The sequence below is a fragment of the Xiphophorus maculatus genome, chromosome 18, assembly GCF_002775205.1.
Source record: "Xiphophorus maculatus strain JP 163 A chromosome 18, X_maculatus-5.0-male, whole genome shotgun sequence".
Taxonomy (NCBI): domain Eukaryota; kingdom Metazoa; phylum Chordata; class Actinopteri; order Cyprinodontiformes; family Poeciliidae; genus Xiphophorus; species Xiphophorus maculatus.
Genome location: NC_036460.1, coordinates 33,252,942 through 33,275,264, shown reverse-complemented (window position 1 = coordinate 33,275,264; position 22,323 = coordinate 33,252,942). Strand labels below are relative to the sequence as shown.

General features: G+C 40.7%; 1 protein-coding gene across 1 annotated transcript; it reads right to left on the bottom strand.

The window, feature by feature from the left end:
* Nucleotides 1-2,709: 2,709 nt before the first annotated feature.
* LOC106700246 (A disintegrin and metalloproteinase with thrombospondin motifs 15-like) lies at nucleotides 2,710-21,917 on the bottom strand. The gene is made up of 5 exons (XM_023351768.1): nucleotides 21,075-21,917; nucleotides 15,094-15,238; nucleotides 7,512-7,663; nucleotides 6,632-6,807; nucleotides 2,710-5,048 (listed from the first exon to the last, which is right to left on the bottom strand). The coding sequence occupies exons 1-5, from the start codon at nucleotides 21,915-21,917 to the stop codon at nucleotides 4,271-4,273; spliced, it is 2,094 nt and encodes a 697-aa protein (XP_023207536.1). The 3' UTR covers nucleotides 2,710-4,270.
* Between the last annotated feature and the right edge of the window lie 406 nt (nucleotides 21,918-22,323).

The window sequence follows — 22,323 nt, the reverse complement described above, 5'->3', positions numbered from 1 at the left end:
ATGGTCTTTCTTAAGCCGGCTGGATCCATGTAGTTGTGTGCCTCACTGATCGGTTTGGTCGGGTCCTTCTGTCATGAAGTGCAGTGTAGGTGGGTGGTGAGGCAGACGTTTGAGACCCAGGAAAGATGTATGATGACCGTTTAATGGTGAATGTACAAGATCCAAAACACCAGGCAGCACGACTGAGCGGAAACCAGGGCTCAATGCTGGTAGCAACTGGTTATTAGAATGGATAGCAAACAAATTGGTGCATACGACACGCACAAACGACTGCAAGACAAGGACCCGACGAGAACGCAGACACACAGGTGGCATTAAATACACAGAGGGTAATCACAGAAACGAGACACATCTGGGAATGATCAAGGGGAGAACAGGACAACACGGAGACACAGAAAACTTGAAATAAACACAGAAAAACACAGATCCTGACAGTCCTAGTGTTGAGCATAAGTCGTCCTGTTGGTTTTTATGTTACTTTTCCTTTAGCAGCTTTTGTTCCGCTTTCTGGATTGAGGCCTATGAATGGCCTAAAAACAGATGGCAGACTGTTTAAAATTGCCCTTTTGTTTTTTTTAAATGCATGTACATTTCGATTAGATGACTGTGAACTACCAAATGTGTTTTACCCATAAAACCTTTTAAAGTAGGAAATATTTATGTATTTAGTGTTAATCTATTTGTATGACTTGTTCTTTAAATGACCAAATTTTCTTTCATTTGAGGAGTTTCTGAGGGGGAAAAAAAGGGAGCTGAGCACGCGGCTCTTCTGTCGGCAGGATGAGAGGTGGAAGGACGGGGAGCCACGGAGAAAAGGATTTGGTGAGATAGCCAGCTGAGAAGCTGAGGTGTGTGGATGGACAGCTTGAGCGCGGCTGGAAAGCGGATGATGCCATGGATGGAGGTCCTTATCAGCGGGAGTTTGGTCGATGATTGTGGCAGACGTGGCTTGGTCCAGTGTTGATAGGTCAACAGCGATGTACGAGTCACACCGATTGGATGATGCAGGTGAGGCTAGAGAGTCTTCCAGTTTGAATTTACGCCAAGGCTTCATTTGTTAATTCTAAATGGAAGGGTATAAACCTTAGGCATATTATCCCCCAAATTTAATCATAACTGGCTATACAGCATTAATCATAGAAATCATCAGGGTGTTCTGACTGTAAGGTAAGGCAATTTTATTTATATAGCACATTTTCAGCAACAAGGTAATTCAAAGTGCTTTACATGAATTAAAAGAAAATACAAACAAAACTGTAAGAGAACCAAAACCAGTCCCACTTGACATTGTGGCCTACTCCCCTTTTCACAGACTCTACTTTTTAATCTAAACTTTTCTCAAGAATTCCTGTAAGGATCATTTGACACGATTGGTTTCCATCAATCAGCTCCCTCTGCCTGTCCAACCACTTGTTCCTGTTCTCACTCAAGCCTCACAGGTTGTCTTTGTGGTTTACCATAATCCCTGACCTCATGAAGAAACCGGTGGTGAAATCGACCTCCTAGAGCAGTGGTGTCAAACTCCAGTCCTCGAGGGCCGCTGTCCTGCAGTTTTTAGATGTGCCACAGGTACAAAACACTGGATTCAAATTGCTTAATTTCCTCCTCCTTATGTAGATCAGTTCTTCAGAGCCTTAATGACCTAATTATTCTATTCAGGTGTGGTGCAGCAGAGGCACATCTAAAAGTTGCAGGGCAGCGGCCCTCGAGGACTGGAGTTTGACACCTGTGTCCTAGAGATTTGTTTGTGTTGACGTTTGGCTTAATGTACCTAAGTTTTTCTGCTATATGTTTCATGCATTGGATCTGCATATAGCCCATTCAATATCATGACAGAAGAGTCACAGTTTGCTTATTTGGCTTTGATCAGCAATTTGTTGAAAGCCCTGGAGTAGATAGAGATGCTGGCTCTCTTTCTTTTGAACACAAGCACATAGACGCATGCACGCACGAACACCCCCACAAGCACTTATGGCCTTTTGATGTAGTTTGCCTGTTCACATGTGTAATAGAAGTCTTTGTGGCATTTCTCTCTCCAAGAGCTGAGAAGTTTCCAACAAGGAAACCCAACATAAAATGAAAATCCCACTTATTGCTTCCAGGATTTGCAGGCTCACATACAGTTTGTAGAGGTATAATTTACATGAGTCCAAAGTGTTGGCACATTTTACAAGAATTATTCCATAGACACAGCAACAGTACATGTTAATATTTGGACAGTTGACAAACTTCTGGAATGGTGCATTGAAAGGTGACTGGGAGTTTTCTAATTTGGATAAGTAAGTGAGGTCTTATTTCACAGACTTCAAGATTTCAAAATAAACTTGTAGTTTTCAGACTCAAGTTCTATTTTAAAATGGTGTGTTTTGAAGACTTCAGTGACTGTTTTATGTGAAAATCCTCTGCTTCATGGTTGCATCACTCTATGTCAGTTAGTTGAATATAACACCCGAAACTTTTAACAGAGAATCGAGTCAAAAGCATCAGGATCTCGTGGTTCATCTGTTAAACTGATATTTGATCCAGTTGTTGCACATTGAAGATAAGATAAGATGTTTTGGATGGCTTTGAAACACAGATATTAAAGGAGTGTTTTAAAGTGTGTGTGGGCGTGTGTGGGGTGGGTGGGTGGGTGTGTGTGTGTCAGTCGCGTCGCTTCCATTACAAATGTGCACAAATTTTTGTTGATGTTTTGCTGATGTCGAAAAAACATATTTTCCGGCTTGCTGTGTTTCCATTAAAATAGAATTAAAATCATGTGAATAAGCTTGTTCATGTGATAAGTCAATAGCTCTCATCAGTCAGACATCAGCCACTCGTCAGCGTCTTATTCAGGCGTTGGAGCAACAAGCTCCTTATTAGGAGTGGCTACATGTGCGGTGTTTTGGGAAAATTGTAGTTGATTTTACAGAAGAGCTATGAATTCAACATGTTGGAATGACAAACAACTTTTTATGAACTGTGTGAAGCTGTGAGAGCTCTGATGGAACCAGCTGCGCACTGCCTGAAAAAAACAATTGCAGTCCTGTTGTCTTCCTCACTGTTTTTGCCAGTAGTAACATTCGGCTATTTATCAAGACTCCTGTGATGCAAAAAAAATAAATAAAATAAAACAGTTTCTATTGCAGTTTTCCATTTGCAGACTTTTTATTGAAGAAACATGGGTTTCTTTTTATAAATTGGCACGTTTCCATTTTCACAATTTAATTTGTGCAATTCTATGGTTTATGAAAATGCAGCCAATTAGTCTGCTAGTTTGAGGTATGAGGAATATGTAATACAAATCATTCCTTTGATTAAGCAAGAGCTGCTGTCCGGTGGTTTTTGCAAGGTGAATAAAGGAGATTATAAAAACACATTTAAGAATATTTTTCTTTTTCTTTTTAGTTAGGCATATGCAATGTGTATTGCTGAATAACAAGCAGATCTGGTAGGAAAAAACGTGAAAAATTAAGAAAAAAGAAATAGGCTGGTTCCCTTTGTTTGAAGACCAAGCACACCACCAGCAACTTGGAATAGTTCCCTCAAGATATAAGCTAGAAGTTAAGATTAGGGCAACACAGAGAGAAATGACCCAGCTGTCAGAGCAGAAGGAAGAAACGCTGGCCCAGGAAATACCACAACCTAAGTGACGCCAAACAATGGCTCACAGCTCTGGCTCCCTGTCTCATGAGGTACACCAGAGAAGCAAAACCCAGCCAAACAAACATGATGTTCTTCGTTGCACGTTGGATATTTTTCTGGAAAAAATATACTTAACAGATTGATCAATCAAAAACTGATCTGACTGATGTCACATTAAGTTTGAGTATTTTTACTAGTCAGTCATTTGCACAAAGACCAGAAAGGACCAGTTACATGATTGTTCCATCAGTTCTCCAGTAACATGACAAGTAGCGAGGTTGATCTCACCAACCCTGATTTTTGGTATTAAAATTTCAGCCTGTGCCATTAAGACAAATTATTTAAGGTAGGGTTCTCATGTCTCACTAAACTGTATTGTCTGGAATGAAATGCACTCATGCGGACACAAGCATAATTCTGGTAAAAATACAGAATAAAAAAAAAAATACAGTAGACTACATCAAAACTTGTGCGAGATGGGTTTAACATTTTTTGTCTTTAGTAAACAAATATCTTTCAATACAGTGGTGTATCTGAAACCCCATCACATACTGACTGTTTTCAAGAGTTCTTGCTCTTAACACAGCAGTGGAATTGTAACAATAATTTGAGAAGATTTCAATAAACCCCTTGAGTTTCTTTGGCACTAACAAGATGTCAGGTTGCAAAGGTCCAGTTCCTGAGGCTTCTTCTTTCCAGAGCAGTGGTTTCTTGGCAGATTAAGTCCATTCTCAGTTGTGCAGCACACTGAACATCTTTTAAAGCCTCTTCCACAGGACTTAGAGCACTGAGAGCAGGTTCCTACGTTCCATATTGGACATGGATCCCCACAGGCTCTTACTGCTGCCGGCCTTTTAGTAATGTCACAATCAGTTGCAAGACGTCCTTCTGTGCTCTGACATTGGACCAACCGCTTCTGTAGACCATTTCCGCAAGTAACTGTACATGAATCCCACCCTGCTGTTTTCCAGTGACTAACAAGTCTCTTACCTATCACCATATTCTTAATTACTGTATTTTTGCCATCAATCAAGACACTGTTCTGTAGCTTGTGGCTTTTATCCTCTTTCCGAAGAGTCTTTTCATCTTTATGCTCCTTTGACATGTAGAAGGAGTAGCGGATCCTGGGAGGAGTCATCTTCCCCACAGAGAGCACCTCTACAGTTAGAGGTTCTTGCAGAGGTCTGGTGGCCTGGAGAATCTCCACAGATGTAGAGGTGCCACTGTAGCGCAGCAGGGTGCCTTTAAGTAGAAGGTCTCGCTCTACAGCTGACACTACATAGTTGCCATTCAGAAGGTATTTACCATGGCGATTCTTCACAGCGAGGTAGTTTTCATCACTGACCATTCCTCTGTATCCCCCTTGGCGGATGTCAATATTAGAGGCTCCAGTGGGCAGCGTCACCACAAAGTTATAACCATTACTGAAAAGCAAGAAAGAACATTTTAAACATGACCTTTCTACATCTTAATAAAAAATAAAACACTAAATGCTACGAATTATAGAGCATGTGAAGTGATTCAATGAATTTCACCCAAAATAGGGCAAGATTTGTTCCAGACATTCAACTCCAGAGAAGATATGGAAACCTCTATTTGTTATAAATCTGTTGAAATCTAGACTCAGAAATCTGGATACAGAAAAAAGTCCAGGTCATGATAGGAATAGCTTAACAAAAACACATCGCTTTCTGCCAAGAAAACCATGGGAGCAAAGAATGTCGACTATTTCCAAGAACTGCTTTGATGGTGTTCCAAAAAGACTGTTTCCTGTTACGCCATGTTTGAAAAAAACACGGTAACACTTTATTTGACAGGGTGTGCATAAGGCTGACATGACACTGTCATAAACATGACATAACATCTGTCATGAACATGAAGGAGTCTTTATGAACGTCTATGACTGTTGTCACGAAGTGTCATTCGGCAAGTAATGACACTCAATGCAAAGTTGCTTTAAGAGTTGGATTAATAGTCCAAGTGCCAACTTTGCATGATTTTGTAAATGACAATTTAATACAAAGTTGGCTCTTTTAATGGACTTTCAATGCAACTTTTAAAGTAACTTTGCATTGAAAGTGTCATTTACCGAACGACACTTCTGACAACAGTCATAGATATTCATAAAGTTCCTAGCAGGTGTTATGTAATGTTCATGACAGGTGTGTCTTATGCACACCTTGCCAAATAAAGTGTTACCAAAAACACTTGCTACATTGATCTAAACATGAGGCAATTTTGTGTAAATCAAGTTCTGCCACGCTTTTAGGTAGATTTCTTGTTTTGATGAGTTCCCGTACTTACTGTAATAGTGCATGTACATAGGGATCAATGATATGAAATGCCAGCATGGGGTGAATTAGTTTTCAGTGATATTACTGCCTCATTAAGATGTTTGTTGTGCCTTACTACATATATAAAATCAATACAGTGTGAACAAAAAAAATTGCCAAACACCAGGTGGAATTTCTGCTGAACTACATAGGAGCTACTTCTCAGTGAAATTCTGTTAAAAATGTTGTTAAAGGGTTAATGGAGGAGCCATGTTATGACTTCCTGATGACAGAGTTTTTAAAGAGACAGAGGCCCAATTTCAAAGTCAAAGTTTTTTCAAGTCATATTTCAGAATCAGAATGACTTATTTTGTTGTTGCCGTTTTCATCAGATTAGGTGAATTTATTTGATATTATATAGCATTTTTATAGCAACTGAACTTAACACGGTTACTCAATTATCCGTTAAATGGCAGTGTGCACTTGTAAAGCACATCATGCTGTCCCTTCAATAGCTATCCAAACACAAGCAGACAGTTTTTAACTGTTACTCTGATTAATGGTGGTTTTTACAGTTATGATGTTTTGCACTAATCTTATAATAACTTCACAAAACAGCTGCATTTATTCTGTGAGTAAATTACACAGATATTTATATTTTTACTGCTTATAGGCAATTGGTTGCACTGTGTTTGATTTAGGTGTATCAGAGTTCAGGAGGCTTGAATACTTACACAGGCTTTGTGAACATCCCTGAGATCTTCTTGCAGCTCTGGTTGTCCCCACCACACACACCACATTTGTCAAACTTTTTGTCAGAGTCCAGCTTGCCATCGCAGCCTGCCTTGATGCATATACCCTGAACACACACGGCTGAGGTGTCAGGGGAGCACGGCGTCCCATCCACAACCTGCCACATTCAGATCACCATAGTCAAACGTTGTGATATTGTTTCAGCCTTCTGCCCTAAAGACACATGAATGAAACTTCATACACCTGAGAGGATGTACAGTACAGTAAGTATACACAAGACGCTGGCTAGCATTTTTACAACAACCCTGTTTCCTTGCTGAGTGTGTAAATTGTACTGACAGACTGCAATTAAAGTGGCTCTGGCTTGTGTATCTCACTGCATGGAGTTGAAACTGCATCTAAAAGTCTAATAGCTGATATGCATCTATTCTGAATACAGTTCTATTAACTACAGAGTCCACTCTTTTAACACTGCAGCTGGAAAATATTTGAAGACAACCTCATTGCATTGTGAAAGAAGTCAGAATGTTATTTGCCTAAAATTTTAAAAGTCCAACACTCCTGTTAAACTTCCAGGTTTTTATTGAGCTAAAATTAAGACCATGATAAATCAAGTTCAGAACTTTTGACTGTGATATTCTTTATGTAACCTGTGTTGCATTCTAGGATTAGTAGAATTTGAAATAATCCAAATTAAAATCAATCCAAGTGATCCCTTAAAAACTAGATTCGTCTGCTGGAGGACGTGGCAATTTGTAAAAACACAGAGACAGCTAGATGGTGCAAAAATTGGTGAGTTGTATTAATATTTACAAGATATACAAGTTAGTTAACAATTTAGAGTCCAAAAGAGTTCCTTACACCAAGGAAGTCAACCAGTCTTTGTTGATGATGAAAGGGAAAAACAAAATAATAATAATAATCCAGTTCCTTCAATGAAGACTTGTTGGGATGAATCTCCAACCAGTTCGGAAGAGTTTCCTCAGATAATAGGTGTTGTATTTCCGGATCCGCTTAAACAGTTAGCTCGCCAGTCTGGTCAGCATGAAGCCAGACAATCCTTGCTGTATTCCAGACCCTTCAGCCACTCCTTAAGCGAGGGATCTGCAATACACCTGGCCTGTGTAAACAGGCCTAAATAATCAATTCACATGTACATATATTTTCTTATAATTGTAGGAGTTTACATAATAATTAAATGCAACTTATGCAAAACAGTATTTTTACACAACAATAATTTCGGTAAGCATTTCAATTTGAATGTGCTTTAGATCGGTGTATAATTACAACAGGCTGGGGAGACTAGTGCTAGCATGCTAGCTCCCGAGCAAACACTCACCAGTTCCCTCTTGACCAACCGTGATCTTTTACAACGTTCGGTTGATTAATCACCCGTCTGCAAGTTAACAGAGGTACACGACTGAAGGATATACAATAGATATCTGAAAACCGCTTTGGGGAACAGACCAGAAGCCTACCTGTACGTCAGGGTCCGACAGCGTTTCCTACCTAAGGTGCGGTTAGCAGCCATATAAGCCGTAGCTGTCAATTTAGGACGCTGACGTGCAGCTGTCACATGACGTCAAACCCGCGCGAGAACAATGTTGTTCTCACCTGGTTGGTGTTAAATAAATTAAAGAAAGGGGGATTTTAATTAAACTTTTAAATAAAAATAAATTAAATTAAATCTAACAAAATAAAAAATAAAATAAATCTAGTATAGAAAAATTATCCTGGTTACATTTACAATTCAGCAAAAATAAACAACTTAATCAGAGAAAAAAATATAAAAGATGAAAAAAAAACTTCAATGGCATGATTTCATAAGTCTTAAATTAAAACTTTGATTTAATTCCAGCATTTAGACTTTTTGAGTTCAAAACTGCCATCAGTGATGATCCTACTTCTCTGAGCCTCTCGAAAGATGGAGAAGCAAATGCACAAACCACAAACCAGCTGGTAAACTTGCTTCATTGTTCAATGACCACATATACACACATGCAAACTTGCACGCCTACACACAGTTGCGCAAAAAGTGGGTATGCACTGTATGCAACGCATAGGAGAGCTGCTCTAGAGGGGGCGCAAAAACGATGTGGGGAATTTTTTTTCTAGTCAGCATTTTATGTACTTGACCGCTGTTTGTGTATGAAGTGATCAATAACAGAGGAACAGCACTGATTAGGCGTCCCTCCCCTCCTGCCAGCCGCTCTCCCCTCCCGTACAGGTAGCTTGGGCAGCGGCCCTTCGAGAAAGTGCTGAGGCACATTTTTTTTCTTTTAAATTTGTAGTAATGCCTCAACAACAGGGAGCTAAAGATGGGGAGCAGATAAAAACTCTGGGGCAGAAAACGGAAGACGGAGAGGATAAAGATGTTGGAGAGACGAAGAAAAGCTTTTCAAAGTGGTTAAAAGACACACAGTAGGTAAGTAATGTCAGTGTAACAACAAGAGAGTTGTAAATATTCAGGTTAGCTTAAGCTAGGCTACAATGACAGGCGGTTGTTTTCTCCGCCCATATTGAACCAGTACGGGACGCGATTTATTCCGTATTGCTATGAATGTCTGATAGACACACCTATCACACACATCTCAACAATAAGTGTAATAATAATGACCAAAACAAAACACGGGAAATATTAAGGTCAGCTAAATTGTCGTTGCGGGACCTAAATAGGACCCTTACCCCCCATCCCCAAAGAACTGACGCTGTTCTCATGGTTGCTTAGAGACGGACACTGCGCAGCCGCGGTGAGCTGCTATCAACCCGCGTCTTTTTAAAATGTCCACCCGATACGGACTTCTTCTACGGACACACAAGCCACAAGCTTTTACAGACGGTGGTCCGTAGAAGCAAAACCTCTGGCAAAAATAGAGATGGTAGTGGGAAGACACACATTCCAGGCTAAACAATCACAGTGATGTTTAATAGGGGCATTAAAAAAAATGTGTCGCCGATATTCAGTGGCGCACAGTGGGTTTGATATCAGACAGAATGGGTCAGGAGAGGAACCGCAGACCCGTCAGAACCTGAAGAACCAGACATCAGTCTCTTCATCCCTCAATCATTTCCTGAGACCGAAAAATAATATAAATGACAATTTAAAGAACAAATCATAAACATAGATTAATAGTAAATAAATAAATATTGTGAATAGAAACCGTTTATTTTTTCAACATTAAAAACATTTGTTAGTTAATGCGGGTTGCCAGTTTGGATAAGGCTTCCTATCAAATTATAAGAATGATAGAAAACATGCTAACAAAATGCTTCAGACCTGCAGCCCAGAAGTGGCTCTGGCTCATATATTAAATGATGAAATATTGCCCTGTTTGTTGTTTCATTGTTTTTTATTGCTTTCTAGGCTGTAATTTATTCACACATATGTACATTTATTATTATTGATACTTTAATTAAAGATGAGTGGTACAAGTTTATGACATGGAGGAAGGGAAGGGCGCCGGTGACATGTTAGCATATGTAACAGAGTTAATGTTGTATAGAATTCCACTTGTCATTACTCCCAAGTTTGGGTTCATGTGTAATGGGTGAAACAGCACCCCCTTCTGGTGGTTGGCAGTGTTAAATATACTGAACACAGATATCTCGTTGCCAGTTCATGAGAGATGAGCGCGAGGTAGGTTCACTGAGTTTAACGCTCTGTCTGGTAAAATGTTATGTTAGCTTGATGCTAACATAAAATACTATTCCTCGTAAGGTGCTGTACCCGCTGTGATGAACCTGATTCCTGATCAGTTATTATCCTGTTCCATACAGGTACATATTGTTTTATTTCTTTGTATTTTTGTGTAATATTAATGTATTAAATACGGCCGTTGGCCAGTTCATGAGAGATGAGCGCGAGGTGCTGTACCCGCTGTGATGAACCTGATTCCTGATCAGTTATTATCCTGTTCCATACAGATAAAAATCAATTCATCTCATCCTGTCTCCTGGCCCTTATTCACACAACGCAGAACTGAGTTGGACTGAGCGATCACGATTATCGAGGTTACACATACACCTCAGAAAGTATGTAGTTGCGCCCCTGCATACACACACGCACACTGAAAGTTTGAACTGATCAGGGAGGCTAACTGTATCTGCATTTCAATTACAAATGTGCACAAAACTTTGTCAACATTCTTCTGACATTGAAAATGCAATTTCACAATTGCTGTGTTTCCATTAAAATAAGAAACACAATTAAAATCACATGTGAGTAAGTTTGTTTAGGCGATAAATCAATAAAAACATGCTGCACCATGATCCTCCAATTACTTTCTGTCATCTTCTCCTTTTTTTGTGTCTATCAAGTGACTCCTGTGATGCAAAAAACTTTCTGCTGCAGTTTTGGAAATAAACCAATTGCAATAAAAACACCCACCTCATCATAGCACCATTTTCCATTTAGCAAATTTATTTGACAGTTGTTAAATTGCACAATTATATGATCAATGGAAATGCCGCTGCTAAGAGTAATGGAGTTAATGTAACAATTCTCTATATTTAGACAAATGATCTGCAAGTCGCTTAGAGTTTTAAATGTTGCCAAATCTTTTTTAAAAAGACAACAAATACATTTTGATAAACATCTACTTTAGGAAATTTGTCATTATTTTATATAATCACAATTTTACGCCTGTTTTTAGGTCTTGAACTAAATAAAACATAAAACTTTTGAAAACAGAGGATGGATATGTTTTCTTCTATGTTGATAGTTATGGAAAATAAAAAAGAACATAGTTTACAACAAAATGACAAGACAAATAGATTTAAAAAATACACTGCTCAAAAAAATAAAGGGAACACTCAAATAACACATCCTAGATCTGAATGAAAGAAATATTCTCATTGAATACTTTGTTCCGTACAAAGTTGAATGTGCTGACAACAAAATCACACAAAAATCATCAATGGAAATCAAATTTATTAACCAATGGAGGCCTGGATTTGGAGCCACACACAAAATTAAAGTGAAATAACACTACACGCTGATCCAACTTTAATGTAATGTCCTTAAAACAAGTCAAAATGAGGCTCAGTATTGTGTGTGGCCTCCACGTGCCTGTATGACCTCCCTACAACGCCTGGGCATGCTCCTGATGAGGTGGCGGATGGTCTCCTGAGGGATCTCCTCCCAGACCTGGACTAAAGCATCCGCCACGTCCTGGACAGTCTGTGGTGCAACGTGGCGTTGGTTGATGGAGCGAGACATGATGTCCCAGATGTGCTCAATCGGATTCAGGTCTGGGGAACGGGCTGGCCAGTCCATAGCTTCAATGCCTTCATCTTGCAGGAACTGCTGACACACTCCAGCCACATGAGGTCTAGCATTGTCCTGCATTAGGAGGAACCCAGGGCCAACCGCACCAGCATATGGTCTCACAAGGGGTCTGAGGATCTCATCTCGGTACCTAATGGCAGTCAGGCTACCTCTGGTGAGCACATGGAGGGCTGTGCGGCCCTCCAAATAAATGCCACCCCACACCATTACTGACCCACTGCCAAACCGGTCATGCTGAAGGATGTTGCAGGCAGCAGACCGCTCTCCACGGCGTCTCCAGACTCTGTCACGTCTGTCACATGTGCTCAATGTGAACCTGTTTTCATCTGTGAAGAGCACAAGGCGCCAGTGGCGAATTTGCCAATCCTGGTGTTCTCTGGCAAATGCCAAGCGTCCTGCACGGTGTTGGGCTGTGAGCACAACCCCCATCTGTGGACGTCGGGCCCTCATACCATCCTCATGGAGTCGGTTTCTAACCGTTTGTGCAGACACATGCACATTTGTGGCCTGCTGGAGGTCATTTTGCAGGGCTCTGGCAGTGCTCCTCCTGTTCCTTCTTGCACAAAGGCGGAGGTAGCGGTCCTGCTGCTGGGTTGTTGCCCTCCTACGGCCTCCTCCACGTCTCCTGGTGTACTGGCCTGTCTCCTGGTAGCGCCTCCAGCCTCTGGACACTACGCCGACAGACACAGCAAACCTTCTTGCCACAGCTCGCATTGATGTGCCATCCTGGATGAGCTGCACTACCTGAGCCACTTGTGTGGGTTGTGGAGTCCGTCTCATGCTACCACGAGTGTGAAAGCACCACCAACATTCAAAACTGACCAAAACATCAGCCAGACAGCATAGGTACTGAGAAGTGGTCTGTGGTCCCAACTGCAGAACCACTCCTTTATTGAGTGTGTCTTGCTAATTGCCAATAATTTCCACCTGTTGTCTATTCCATTTGCACAACAGCAGGTGAAATTGATTGTCAATCAGTGTTGCTTCCTAAGTGGACAGTTTGATTTCACAGAAGTTTGATTTACTTGGAGTTATATTGTGTTGTTTAAGTGTTCCCTTTATTTTTTTGAGCAGTGTATATATATATATATACGATTGCTGGAACCCCCAAGGCTCCAGCAACGCCCACGCTCTCGCCACCACCGACACTCTCGTGCAGTTCCCCCAGCCGTCCACCAGGCGACACACACCGACGTCTTGGACAGTGCTCCCTGACGACGCACAAGCGCAGTCGAACTGAATTGGAAATTCAAGCTATTGGGCTCTTTAGAGACTAACAAAGTCTCTATCCTAGCAAGCATGTATGATTTACAGCAGTCTTACTCAAACTGTGGTAAGTGGACCATTTGTGGTGCAAGGGCACCCCCTAGTGGACAGAAATGAACTCCTGGACTACTTGTATGATCAGAGGAAGCCAAGTTATAGCAACTGGAACGGTTAGTGATAGGAATCGTTCCAGTTAGTCAGAACTGCGCTTTGCTTGGTGTTGTAACAAACGCACGTTGTACTCAGAGGGAGCGCTACAGTTAACAGCAGTGGTCATTGAGGTTATGCAGCTGTGAGGGCTATTCAACTGATTGCTTCTTAACCGGAAAAGCCCATAACTCTAGTTAAAGGCTAGTTGAGTCTCCTTCGACACCAGCTTAGATAGATCATCTCTACTAGACTTGCTTCAGGGTAATACTCGAAGGCTTAGAGATTTTCTGGACCCGTTGGACGGAGAGCTGGTCAGTAGTCAGTCCCTGGATGTTGTGAGGTTGAGGGCGGGGCTGACTATTGCATAACGACATTGGTAATGAATGATGCTCTGCTTTTAGGTAAACAGCTATTGTTATTTTAATTTAATTTTGTAAATAACTCAAAATGCCCAAGGATATCTCTTCAGTGCTTTGTTGTGCACTGTTAGCCTTTGCTGTATTTTCTACAGTTAAATACCACAAAATGCCCAGTAAAACTACCATAAGACATCTTTACAAGTAGTTACTGTAATTTGCATTGCATTATGGGTATAGTACATAGTATTACAGTAACTTACTGGCAACAGTGTTGCCAGTAAGGGTACTGTAGAATGGTAATTACAGTAACTTACTGGCAACAGTGTTGCCAGTAAGGGTACTGTAGAATGGTAATTACAGTAACTTGCTGGCAACAGTGTTGCCAGTAAGTTACTGTAAAATTACAATAAAAGGTCTAACAGTGAAGACATGAAAGCGAAGCCAACCCGTGTGATCCAAGGAAAGAGGGGATGTTGGTTCCCAGGTTCAGGTGGAGTCCAGAGGAGGAGAAGGTGATGCAACATTGTTTGCTTAATTTCTACTCTTTTGGGGAACGTTTCGTCTGAGACGCTCAGTAGGAGCAGCAGATGTCTGCCATCCGTTGACCCGCCAGAACCGCGCACACGGTAAAAAGCTCAGCCGGGATCCAAACGATCGCTGATAGGACTACGAGTGGGATCAAACTCCGCTCATTCATTTTTAGCTTACAGAAAAAGCGCCAAGCCACCAAATAAAAGTAAACTGACCAGTAACATTTAGGCTTTGATGTGCCCTTTGACCTCCACAGACTCGCTACATAAAAAATGTTTTGACACAAAAGAATTTTTTTTCTCCACAATTTTGCTAATAGTAAAGAGGGTTAGATAAAAAAAAAATCCAAAAGTTAATCTTTTCTTTTTTAAAGGAAAACCTCAAGGCACCAGAGTGGATGCAGCCGTACAGCTGCAGGCGCTGCTGCCCTCTGATAATATCCTGCAGGCGTCTGCGCATAATTCTGAACTTTAACCCTAGAAAAGAGTTGTATACATACAGCAAATTTTAAACATTTTTATAATTCACTTTTAAAAATATTCTAAAAATAAACAAATGTTATTTCCAGGTAAAAACATTTAATTGAATATTTTTTTTGGCAGTTCTCCCTAATGACAAAGGCTATTTTTAGAACTTGCTCGCAGGTGACTGACAAGGTCCCCTCGGGCTACTGGGTGCCCGCGGGCACCGTGTTGGTGACCCCTGGTGTAGGTGATTAAATCTTATTCTGATTCTGAAAGGTGTGAAGTTTTCAAACCAAGTCAGTCTAGGTACCAATGAAACAAGTATAATAGGAAAATACAATAAGGGCCCATAATTGACCTATTGTCTGAAAAGGATAAACAACAACCAACTATTTTACCAAGCTCATGGGCTGTTGTGAAGGCAGAGGGTAAGCCATCATCCTCAATGACAGAACAACTTCTCTTGGGGTCACAAATGGTTCCAACATCAGCCATCCCCAGTGTGTCACAGGTTGTGGCTCCGCAGAGATCCTGATGGTACACAGACAAAGTGTTTACCTCTCAAGAACCTGATTCAAGATTTTTTTTTGATGCTTTAACATGTTTGGATTTTTTAGCATGAGCGGTCAAAATTTTATAACTGGACACAGGGTCATGATGAGGTGGACGTAGGACCCAAATGCAGAGACGGAAATGGCAACTGAATACAGGGGCGCTGTATAGGGGGGAAAAGTTATGATAACTCTAAGGGGCCCTGACCAATAGGGGGCCCTCCACAATTTATTTATTTTTTGCTTATAGAAATAAAAAAAATAAAAAATGGGGCCCTGTCAATTACAAAATTAATTATACTGTGTTTTCTAAAATTGATTTTAGCAGTAAAACATAAATGTCCCCCCTCCCAGACCAAAAAGCACACATTTGTCCTGAACCCCCCTGGATCTGCATGAAATGGTTCGTTCCTGCTTAGCTTGACGGTGACGGTGTTCAGCAGCAGTCAGTCAAGAATGACTGTGGCAGTTACTGTGCTGCTAAGAAAAATAATAAAGTCAGGTTTTCAAAAAATAGAGAGACAGAGAGAGAAAAAGGTCAGTGTCAATTTGTAACCCACTTTTTCTCCAAGAGAGGTGGGTAGACTGTGTGAGATTATCAACCATTTAGCATAGTTAGCTTAGCTACAGACTGTTTGCCTCCATTTCACTAGCATTTAATGAATTAAGGAAAGAAATTACCAACATATTCATGTATTGAACTTGTCCCTGTATCTTTTACCACATTTAACAACAGATGAGTCAGTCAGCAGCAGCTCTAACTCACGTCCCCCCTGACCCGTCCTCTCCTAAGTGAAATTAAAGCTGCAGTATGTAACTTTTATAATTTTTTTTTTTTACATATTTGTTAAAACTGTCATTATGTTGTGACAGTATGGTATGAGAGATAATCTGTGAAAAATCTATGTCCTCTGCTTTCTCCCAGTACTATCTAGAAACAGCTAATCTGAGACAGGAGAGTTTTAGTGCTGTCAATCACAGTCTCATGTGGCTGCTCATCCCTATGCTGTAGCCAGCGCAGCCTGTTGTGAATGCTCAGTCTAGTTAGCATAGCTACCAATGACAGCAGATAGACATTTTTCCTGTAATGATAAGTTGTTTTTCCACCATTAGCACATTTAGCAGTGAGTGAATGAGTTGATTGACAGCGCTAAGACCCTCCTACTGGTCCTGATTGGTTATTTTGGCCAGAACGTTGCATTACTAGCAATAGTAATTCAGGGAGCAGGTGGAGGAGATTGATTGTTTTCACAGATTATCTGTCTCATAACAAACTGTCACAACATGGTGACAGCTTTAACAAATATTGAGAAAACATTTTTTTTATTAAAGTTATATACTGCAGCTTGAATAAAATGCAACTACAAAGCATTTTATGAGAAGTCTGGATTGTTCAGATGAAGTTCATTTCATATTTGAAAGGCTATGTTTTCATATTATTATTCTGTTTGTTGTTTACTTGGCTCCTATCTTTTGTGATAAACTATTAACTGTTTTTTGGATGTTTGCCTGGAGGCTAGAAACATTTACACATTTCTTTGTTATCAGCTGCCTGTGAAAGTGATTTGCAACGGTCAGCTTCGTGCCCTTGTAAGGGCATGTCCATAAAAGGTTCCAGAACAGCTTGTGGTAAAGATTATTGATCGATTGTTTGTGTGACTGTGTGAAAAAGCCCATCCTCCTTCCTTGTAATCATAATAAAAGGCAGTTGGGGACTGAGAGCCGGCGGAGTTGATCACAGACAGTGTTTGACGGCGGGTTCTCCGCGTCTGGCTCTGCTCCCCTCTTCTGCAGAAAAGTAATTTGCGTCTCTGGTTGATTCCTTGCAGGTTATGAACTAAAATAGACCCAACACCGGTGGGGAGAGACATTTCAGTAATCTAAAACTAATAGAACAAATTTAAGCAACCTACTTGCATACTGTATGTGGACTGTTGTGTATAAAGTTCATGAGCAGTAAATATTGTGCTAGTTATCAGTATTGGACCAAAGAAAGCAAGACAGTTGCAAGCCTTTAAAATTGTGGCACTTTTGATAGGTCAGATAGACTCAAAAAATTGTAACAGCAGCTGCGTGTTGGGGGCCAATTTAATTTTTTGTCATGGGGCCCAAGATTCCTGGCAGCGCCCCTGACTGAATATGATGAGTTAATGAAAAAAGATAAAGTACAACAACTTACAAAGAAACCACAGAAGCCATGGCAAAACAAAAATAATAACTAAACAAAACTAAACAGAATACAATCACTAACAACAAATAACAGTACAGCTAAATTTGGCTAACCTAAACACCCAAAGTGAAAATAAAGAATTTTGAACTCTAGAGACTGTCATGATGTGTGGCATGATGGACCCAAATGCAGCAAGCAAGAGACATGGTAGAGTTTGAAAATGTAATGAAAAAGATTAAAGAATCAAACATGCAAAGTATGAGAGTTCAGGGAAACAAAATCCAAAAACGAAGCCGAACTGGGGACATGTTGAGATAACAATGAGACCGGGGAGAAATGAGAAAAGTGACGAAAACGGACTGGCGATTTGTGACAGAGAATCAAGAACTTAAATACTGTGAGGTTGAGAGTGGGAACAACGGGCCTGGCCTCATGAGCCTGGTTGGAGCAGGAGTCAGGCTGAGGGCAGAGGACAAGGTGGAACAGGGAACTGACAGGAAACACAAAGACACAGGGGAGCTGGAAATAATTGTAACACTAAAGAAACACTAAGACTAAAGAAAACATGCTCAACTAGAAAGAGACAAAGACATGAGGAGAAACTATTAAATAACTAAACAGAAACAAGGCTGATCTAATAATAATAAAACTCAGAAACACAGAAACTAGAATAACCAAAAGGACTAAACAAAGAAATAAAAAAAGAAATAAACCTCACTAGAAACACTGTGAGAGATAGACGTTGACTCAGACATAAAAGAATAACTAAACCTAGAGTAACTAGAAAACACTACAATGAGACTGAAATAAAGAAACAAGAATGAGAAAGATCTAAGAAAAAAAATCAGTAACAACATATAATGAAGAAGAGTAAAACAAAAAGTCAACCAAAACATAACTGATAAATAAAAAGATGAACAAGAAAAAACACAGGAAAAACACAGAAGCACACAAAACCAAACCCAAATAATACAAATTCCCCCTTGCCAGCAGGAATTAGTGGTGCAGTCCAATCAGCATTTAAGCCTGCTGATCCCCGGCCCCGTCTTTTGTCTGGCCAATCCAAAGCAGGTAAGAACCGGCAAAAAACCCAACAAGAATTAATATTAAGCAAACAAAATTAACTTTAAGTTGTGTGCTGCCAACAAATAGAACAAATGTATCCAAATCAACTAATCATCATTTTATTGAAATGAAAAGGTTGTTGTGTTTGTATGAAAAAAATAAATTGTGCATCAAAAAGAGTTACTGACTTAAACATGTGGCCCTGGGCCATCACAGGCCTTTGTGAATTAATTAGTAAAAGTACGTTGCTAGATAGACAAGGAGTCAAGATTAGATAAGATGAAAATACTATCACTACTACTACCATATCAATTTTTTGCACTACTGTTAAGTTCAGAGGGTCCCTACGGCCCCCCAGGGCTTCAGGGGCCCCATAAATGCTAATATTTTAACACAGACCACATATACATAAGTAAAACATTTGTTTATTATCAACGCTGCTATATTTGGTTTAATGGCTTCAACATACATAAATTAAAAATATTTTAAATTGTTTAACATTTATATGTAAGATTTTAAGGAGCTGGCAAGTTTACTTTGTAAAAGTTCAAAGAACAATATTCATAGTTAGATTGTTTTGTTACCATAGCAACAATCTGATGCTGTGAGTTTAATCTTTGAGTTTGAGCTGTTTCTTCACAAATACAAATTAATAAACTGTAATTATAACGGATTGTTTTCAGGTTGGCCAGTTAATCTACTCTCTCTCCCCCAGATTAAATCGAACACAGAAGCTGTTAGAGGTGCTGATGGTTTTAGCAGCAAGAGGGGCCCCTAAGTCAAATTCTGCTCCAGGCCTCATAAAGCCTCGGACCGGCCCTGCATGATGAGTTAAATCCGCTGCACTGCGCATAGATGTGTATTATAAACTATAATACATAGTTTAACAAAACCAAACACAATATTAGAATACACAAAATATAAGTACAAAATAGGATTTAAATGTTAGGATCCCGGGTTGTTAAGTTGTTTTTGTAGTTTGATTTGATTTTAGTTTCATTATTATTTTGTCTTCTTATTTTGGTTAGATCTGTCTTATTCATGTTTTTCTTAATGAAGTTCTTAGTGCTTCTAGTCATGTTTATATCTTGTTCATAGTTATTCTGTAGTGCCAGATTTATTTCCTTCTACCCTGGGTACCCTCCCTCGCCCCCTGTGCCACTTTCTCTCTCTCTGTCAATCTCTCTCTTCTGCTTTCCCCTCACACCTGTAATCAGTTAGCTAATCAGTTGAGGTATTTTGTTCAGCATTCAACCTCCCAGTATTTAAGCACCTTTATCTCAGTAAATCCTCACCAGTTCCTTTCATTTCCTCCTGTCCCTTCCTCTGTCCCCGTGTTCTCCTTGTGTCCCCTTGCTGGTTTGCTTCTTGTGTAGTTTTGATTTTGTTCTTACTCCTTGTTTCTCCATGGATTTTTGTAAGTCTTTGTCCTCATATTTCCTTTAAATTCATCATCTTCTACTCTTTGCCTCTGTCGTTGGGATCGGGGCCCACCTACAAATTGTCTTCTTTATTGTCTTCTACAGAATAAATAAATAAATATGGAAGAAACCACAAACGACTTGTCTGTCACACCTCTGTATCCGGGTTTGTGACATGTGCATGATTTTTAGCCCTGTGTGTCTCCATGTTGCCATGTCATTGACCAATAACTGACCACTGACCTTGACCGATTAGCCAGGTATAAAAAGAAATTGATAGATTAGTCATTTTAATCCACATATGACATGTTTAGTAATTGTTGTGGGAGCTTCTTCTCATCCCACTTTTTGGAAGCCTTAACACTAATCACTTTCATCCATTTGGAGTTGGCAAACCTAAGCAACCTGCTGTGTGAAGACGGCCATATTTGAATGAACCCAGCAGTGTTTTACAGCGCAGCTGGAGATCAAGTTTCTGAACTGAAGCTGAAAAAATAAAGTTGCTTAACAGCCTGGATGAAATACAAAATGGTCACATTCAATCCAGCAAGAATTTTCAAGCACAATATGAGCAAAAATCTGCAAAGTAGGAGGATGTGAATAATTATTTGCCCAGATTCCAACCATTAAAAAAAGAGAAAAAAAATAGTGCAGTTTACTCAAAGATGCAACATCTAACACAGCAGTCTGCAAGCTGCAAGTGGCTCTGTGGAGCTTCACAGTGGCCCTTATTCATTTGGGTAAAAAAGTGCAGAACAAACAAATTTTATTTTGTATGGAAAAAATCCTGCATTAAACTTCCACAAAGGAACGAGACAAATATCAATAATGTTTTTTTTTTTTTTTACCCATTATTACGTTTTCAACTGAAGGTTTTTTGCGTGTTTAAATCATTAAAAACATCCCATAGAAGAAACTGAAACAATCCCCTTTTTGGAAACGTTTAGTATTTTTCTTAGTTTTAAACCTATATCCAGAAATACAACGGTAGTTTTTAAAAGTGACCCAAAGTTTTCTGTAGTAGATACTCATTAAAAAGTCTAAGTTACCAAACATTATGTGACATTTGTGGCTATAAACGAGTTTAACGCAGCTGGACTGAGGGTGAGACTAAAACATGGCTGTCGGGGTGAAACTCGGCTTGCCTCTGTGGTACCCACCTGCTTGGTGAACAGGATGGCCGTGTCCCAGTACTCTGGGTGCTTATCGTTGGGTTTATTTAACTTCTTCTGCCAGGAGCAGAAGTTGCGCAGAGTCAGAGCAGCGTTGCTGGAAACCTTTGGGCCCTTGTCAGTTTCATTTATCACCATGAACCCCACCACCACTATGTTGATGGAGTTCAGTATGCTGGGGTGTTTATACAGCCTGGCTGCCACTGACATAAGGGTCAGGAGGTAATGCTCGAGGTCAACCCCGTGGAATGCAGCCATGGACTGATCCGCCACCACCATCACCTCCACGAACCTGGGGATGGACACGGACCTCTTGGACCTGCCCAGGGATTTCAGCACGCCTTCCATGAAGCCACCGGCGTCCAGCTGATCCAGGTGTTTGTATTTCTCCATGGAAACGCTGAAGTTAGTGTCGGGTGTGACTCCACACCTGCTGGGGAAGTTGGCCCCTGGATGCCTGGAGCTCATTCTGCGGTTGATCCTGTGCGTTTTTTCCAAAATGTGTCCATATTCAGCTGCTGTGTCCTCGGTGCTTGCAGTGATGATATACTCCATGGCTTTATGGGTGAAGCCCCCCCGTAAACCTTTGCACAGGCTGACCGCCACAAAGGAGTCCGGGTCTGCGTTAACGTCCCCGGAGTAGAAGCATTCCCTGAGGCCAGATGAAGCCCTGGATGCTGCAGATCCGCCGCCAGTGGCCAGGAAAGTGGAATCTGGTGTGAGGTGGAGGTAGAAGTCCTGTCTGAATGCCCTCAGTTTGAAACCAACACGCGCTCCTTTCGGATACTTTTCATGCTGAAGGCGAAAAGGTTTGCAGAAATCTACCTCCATGCATGATGTTAGAGTCAAACGAAGCGTGAACGCTCACTCCTCCTCCACAGAGAGGCAGCTGGTCAGAATGCTCTCTATGGTGCTTCTGTAGAACGTCTTGAGGATGGGCGGGGGCAGGTGTGCTCTTCTCATCCTCCGCAGGAAATACAAGCGTTTCTGTGCCCTCTTGACCAGAGACGTGGTGTTCACAGTCCAGGTGAGGTCGTTAGTGATGTGCACCCCCAGGAATTTGGTGCTGCTGACCACCTCCACAGCCAAGCTGTTGATGAGCAGTGGAGCGTGGCTGGGCCGGTTCTTCCTGAAGTCGACGATCATCTCCTTCGTCTTGTCAACGTTCAGGATCAGGCTGTTGTCTCTGCACCAGTCCACCAGCTGCTCCACCTCCTCTCTGTAGTCCAGGTCGTTG

Bases quoted from the DNA above. Each gene is read 5' to 3' on its own strand.
- LOC106700246 (XM_023351768.1), bottom strand. From the start codon at position 21,917: ATGGAGGTAGATTTCTGCAAACCTTTTCGCCTTCAGCATGAAAAGTAT. The intron at 15,239-21,074 runs GTGGGTACCACA...GTGTACCATCAG, and splicing joins CCATCCTGTTCACCAAGCAG to GATCTCTGCGGAGCCACAAC. The intron at 7,664-15,093 runs GTTGTTGTTTAT...TAACTGTTTAAG, and splicing joins TGAGCTTGGTAAAATAGTTG to CGGATCCGGAAATACAACAC.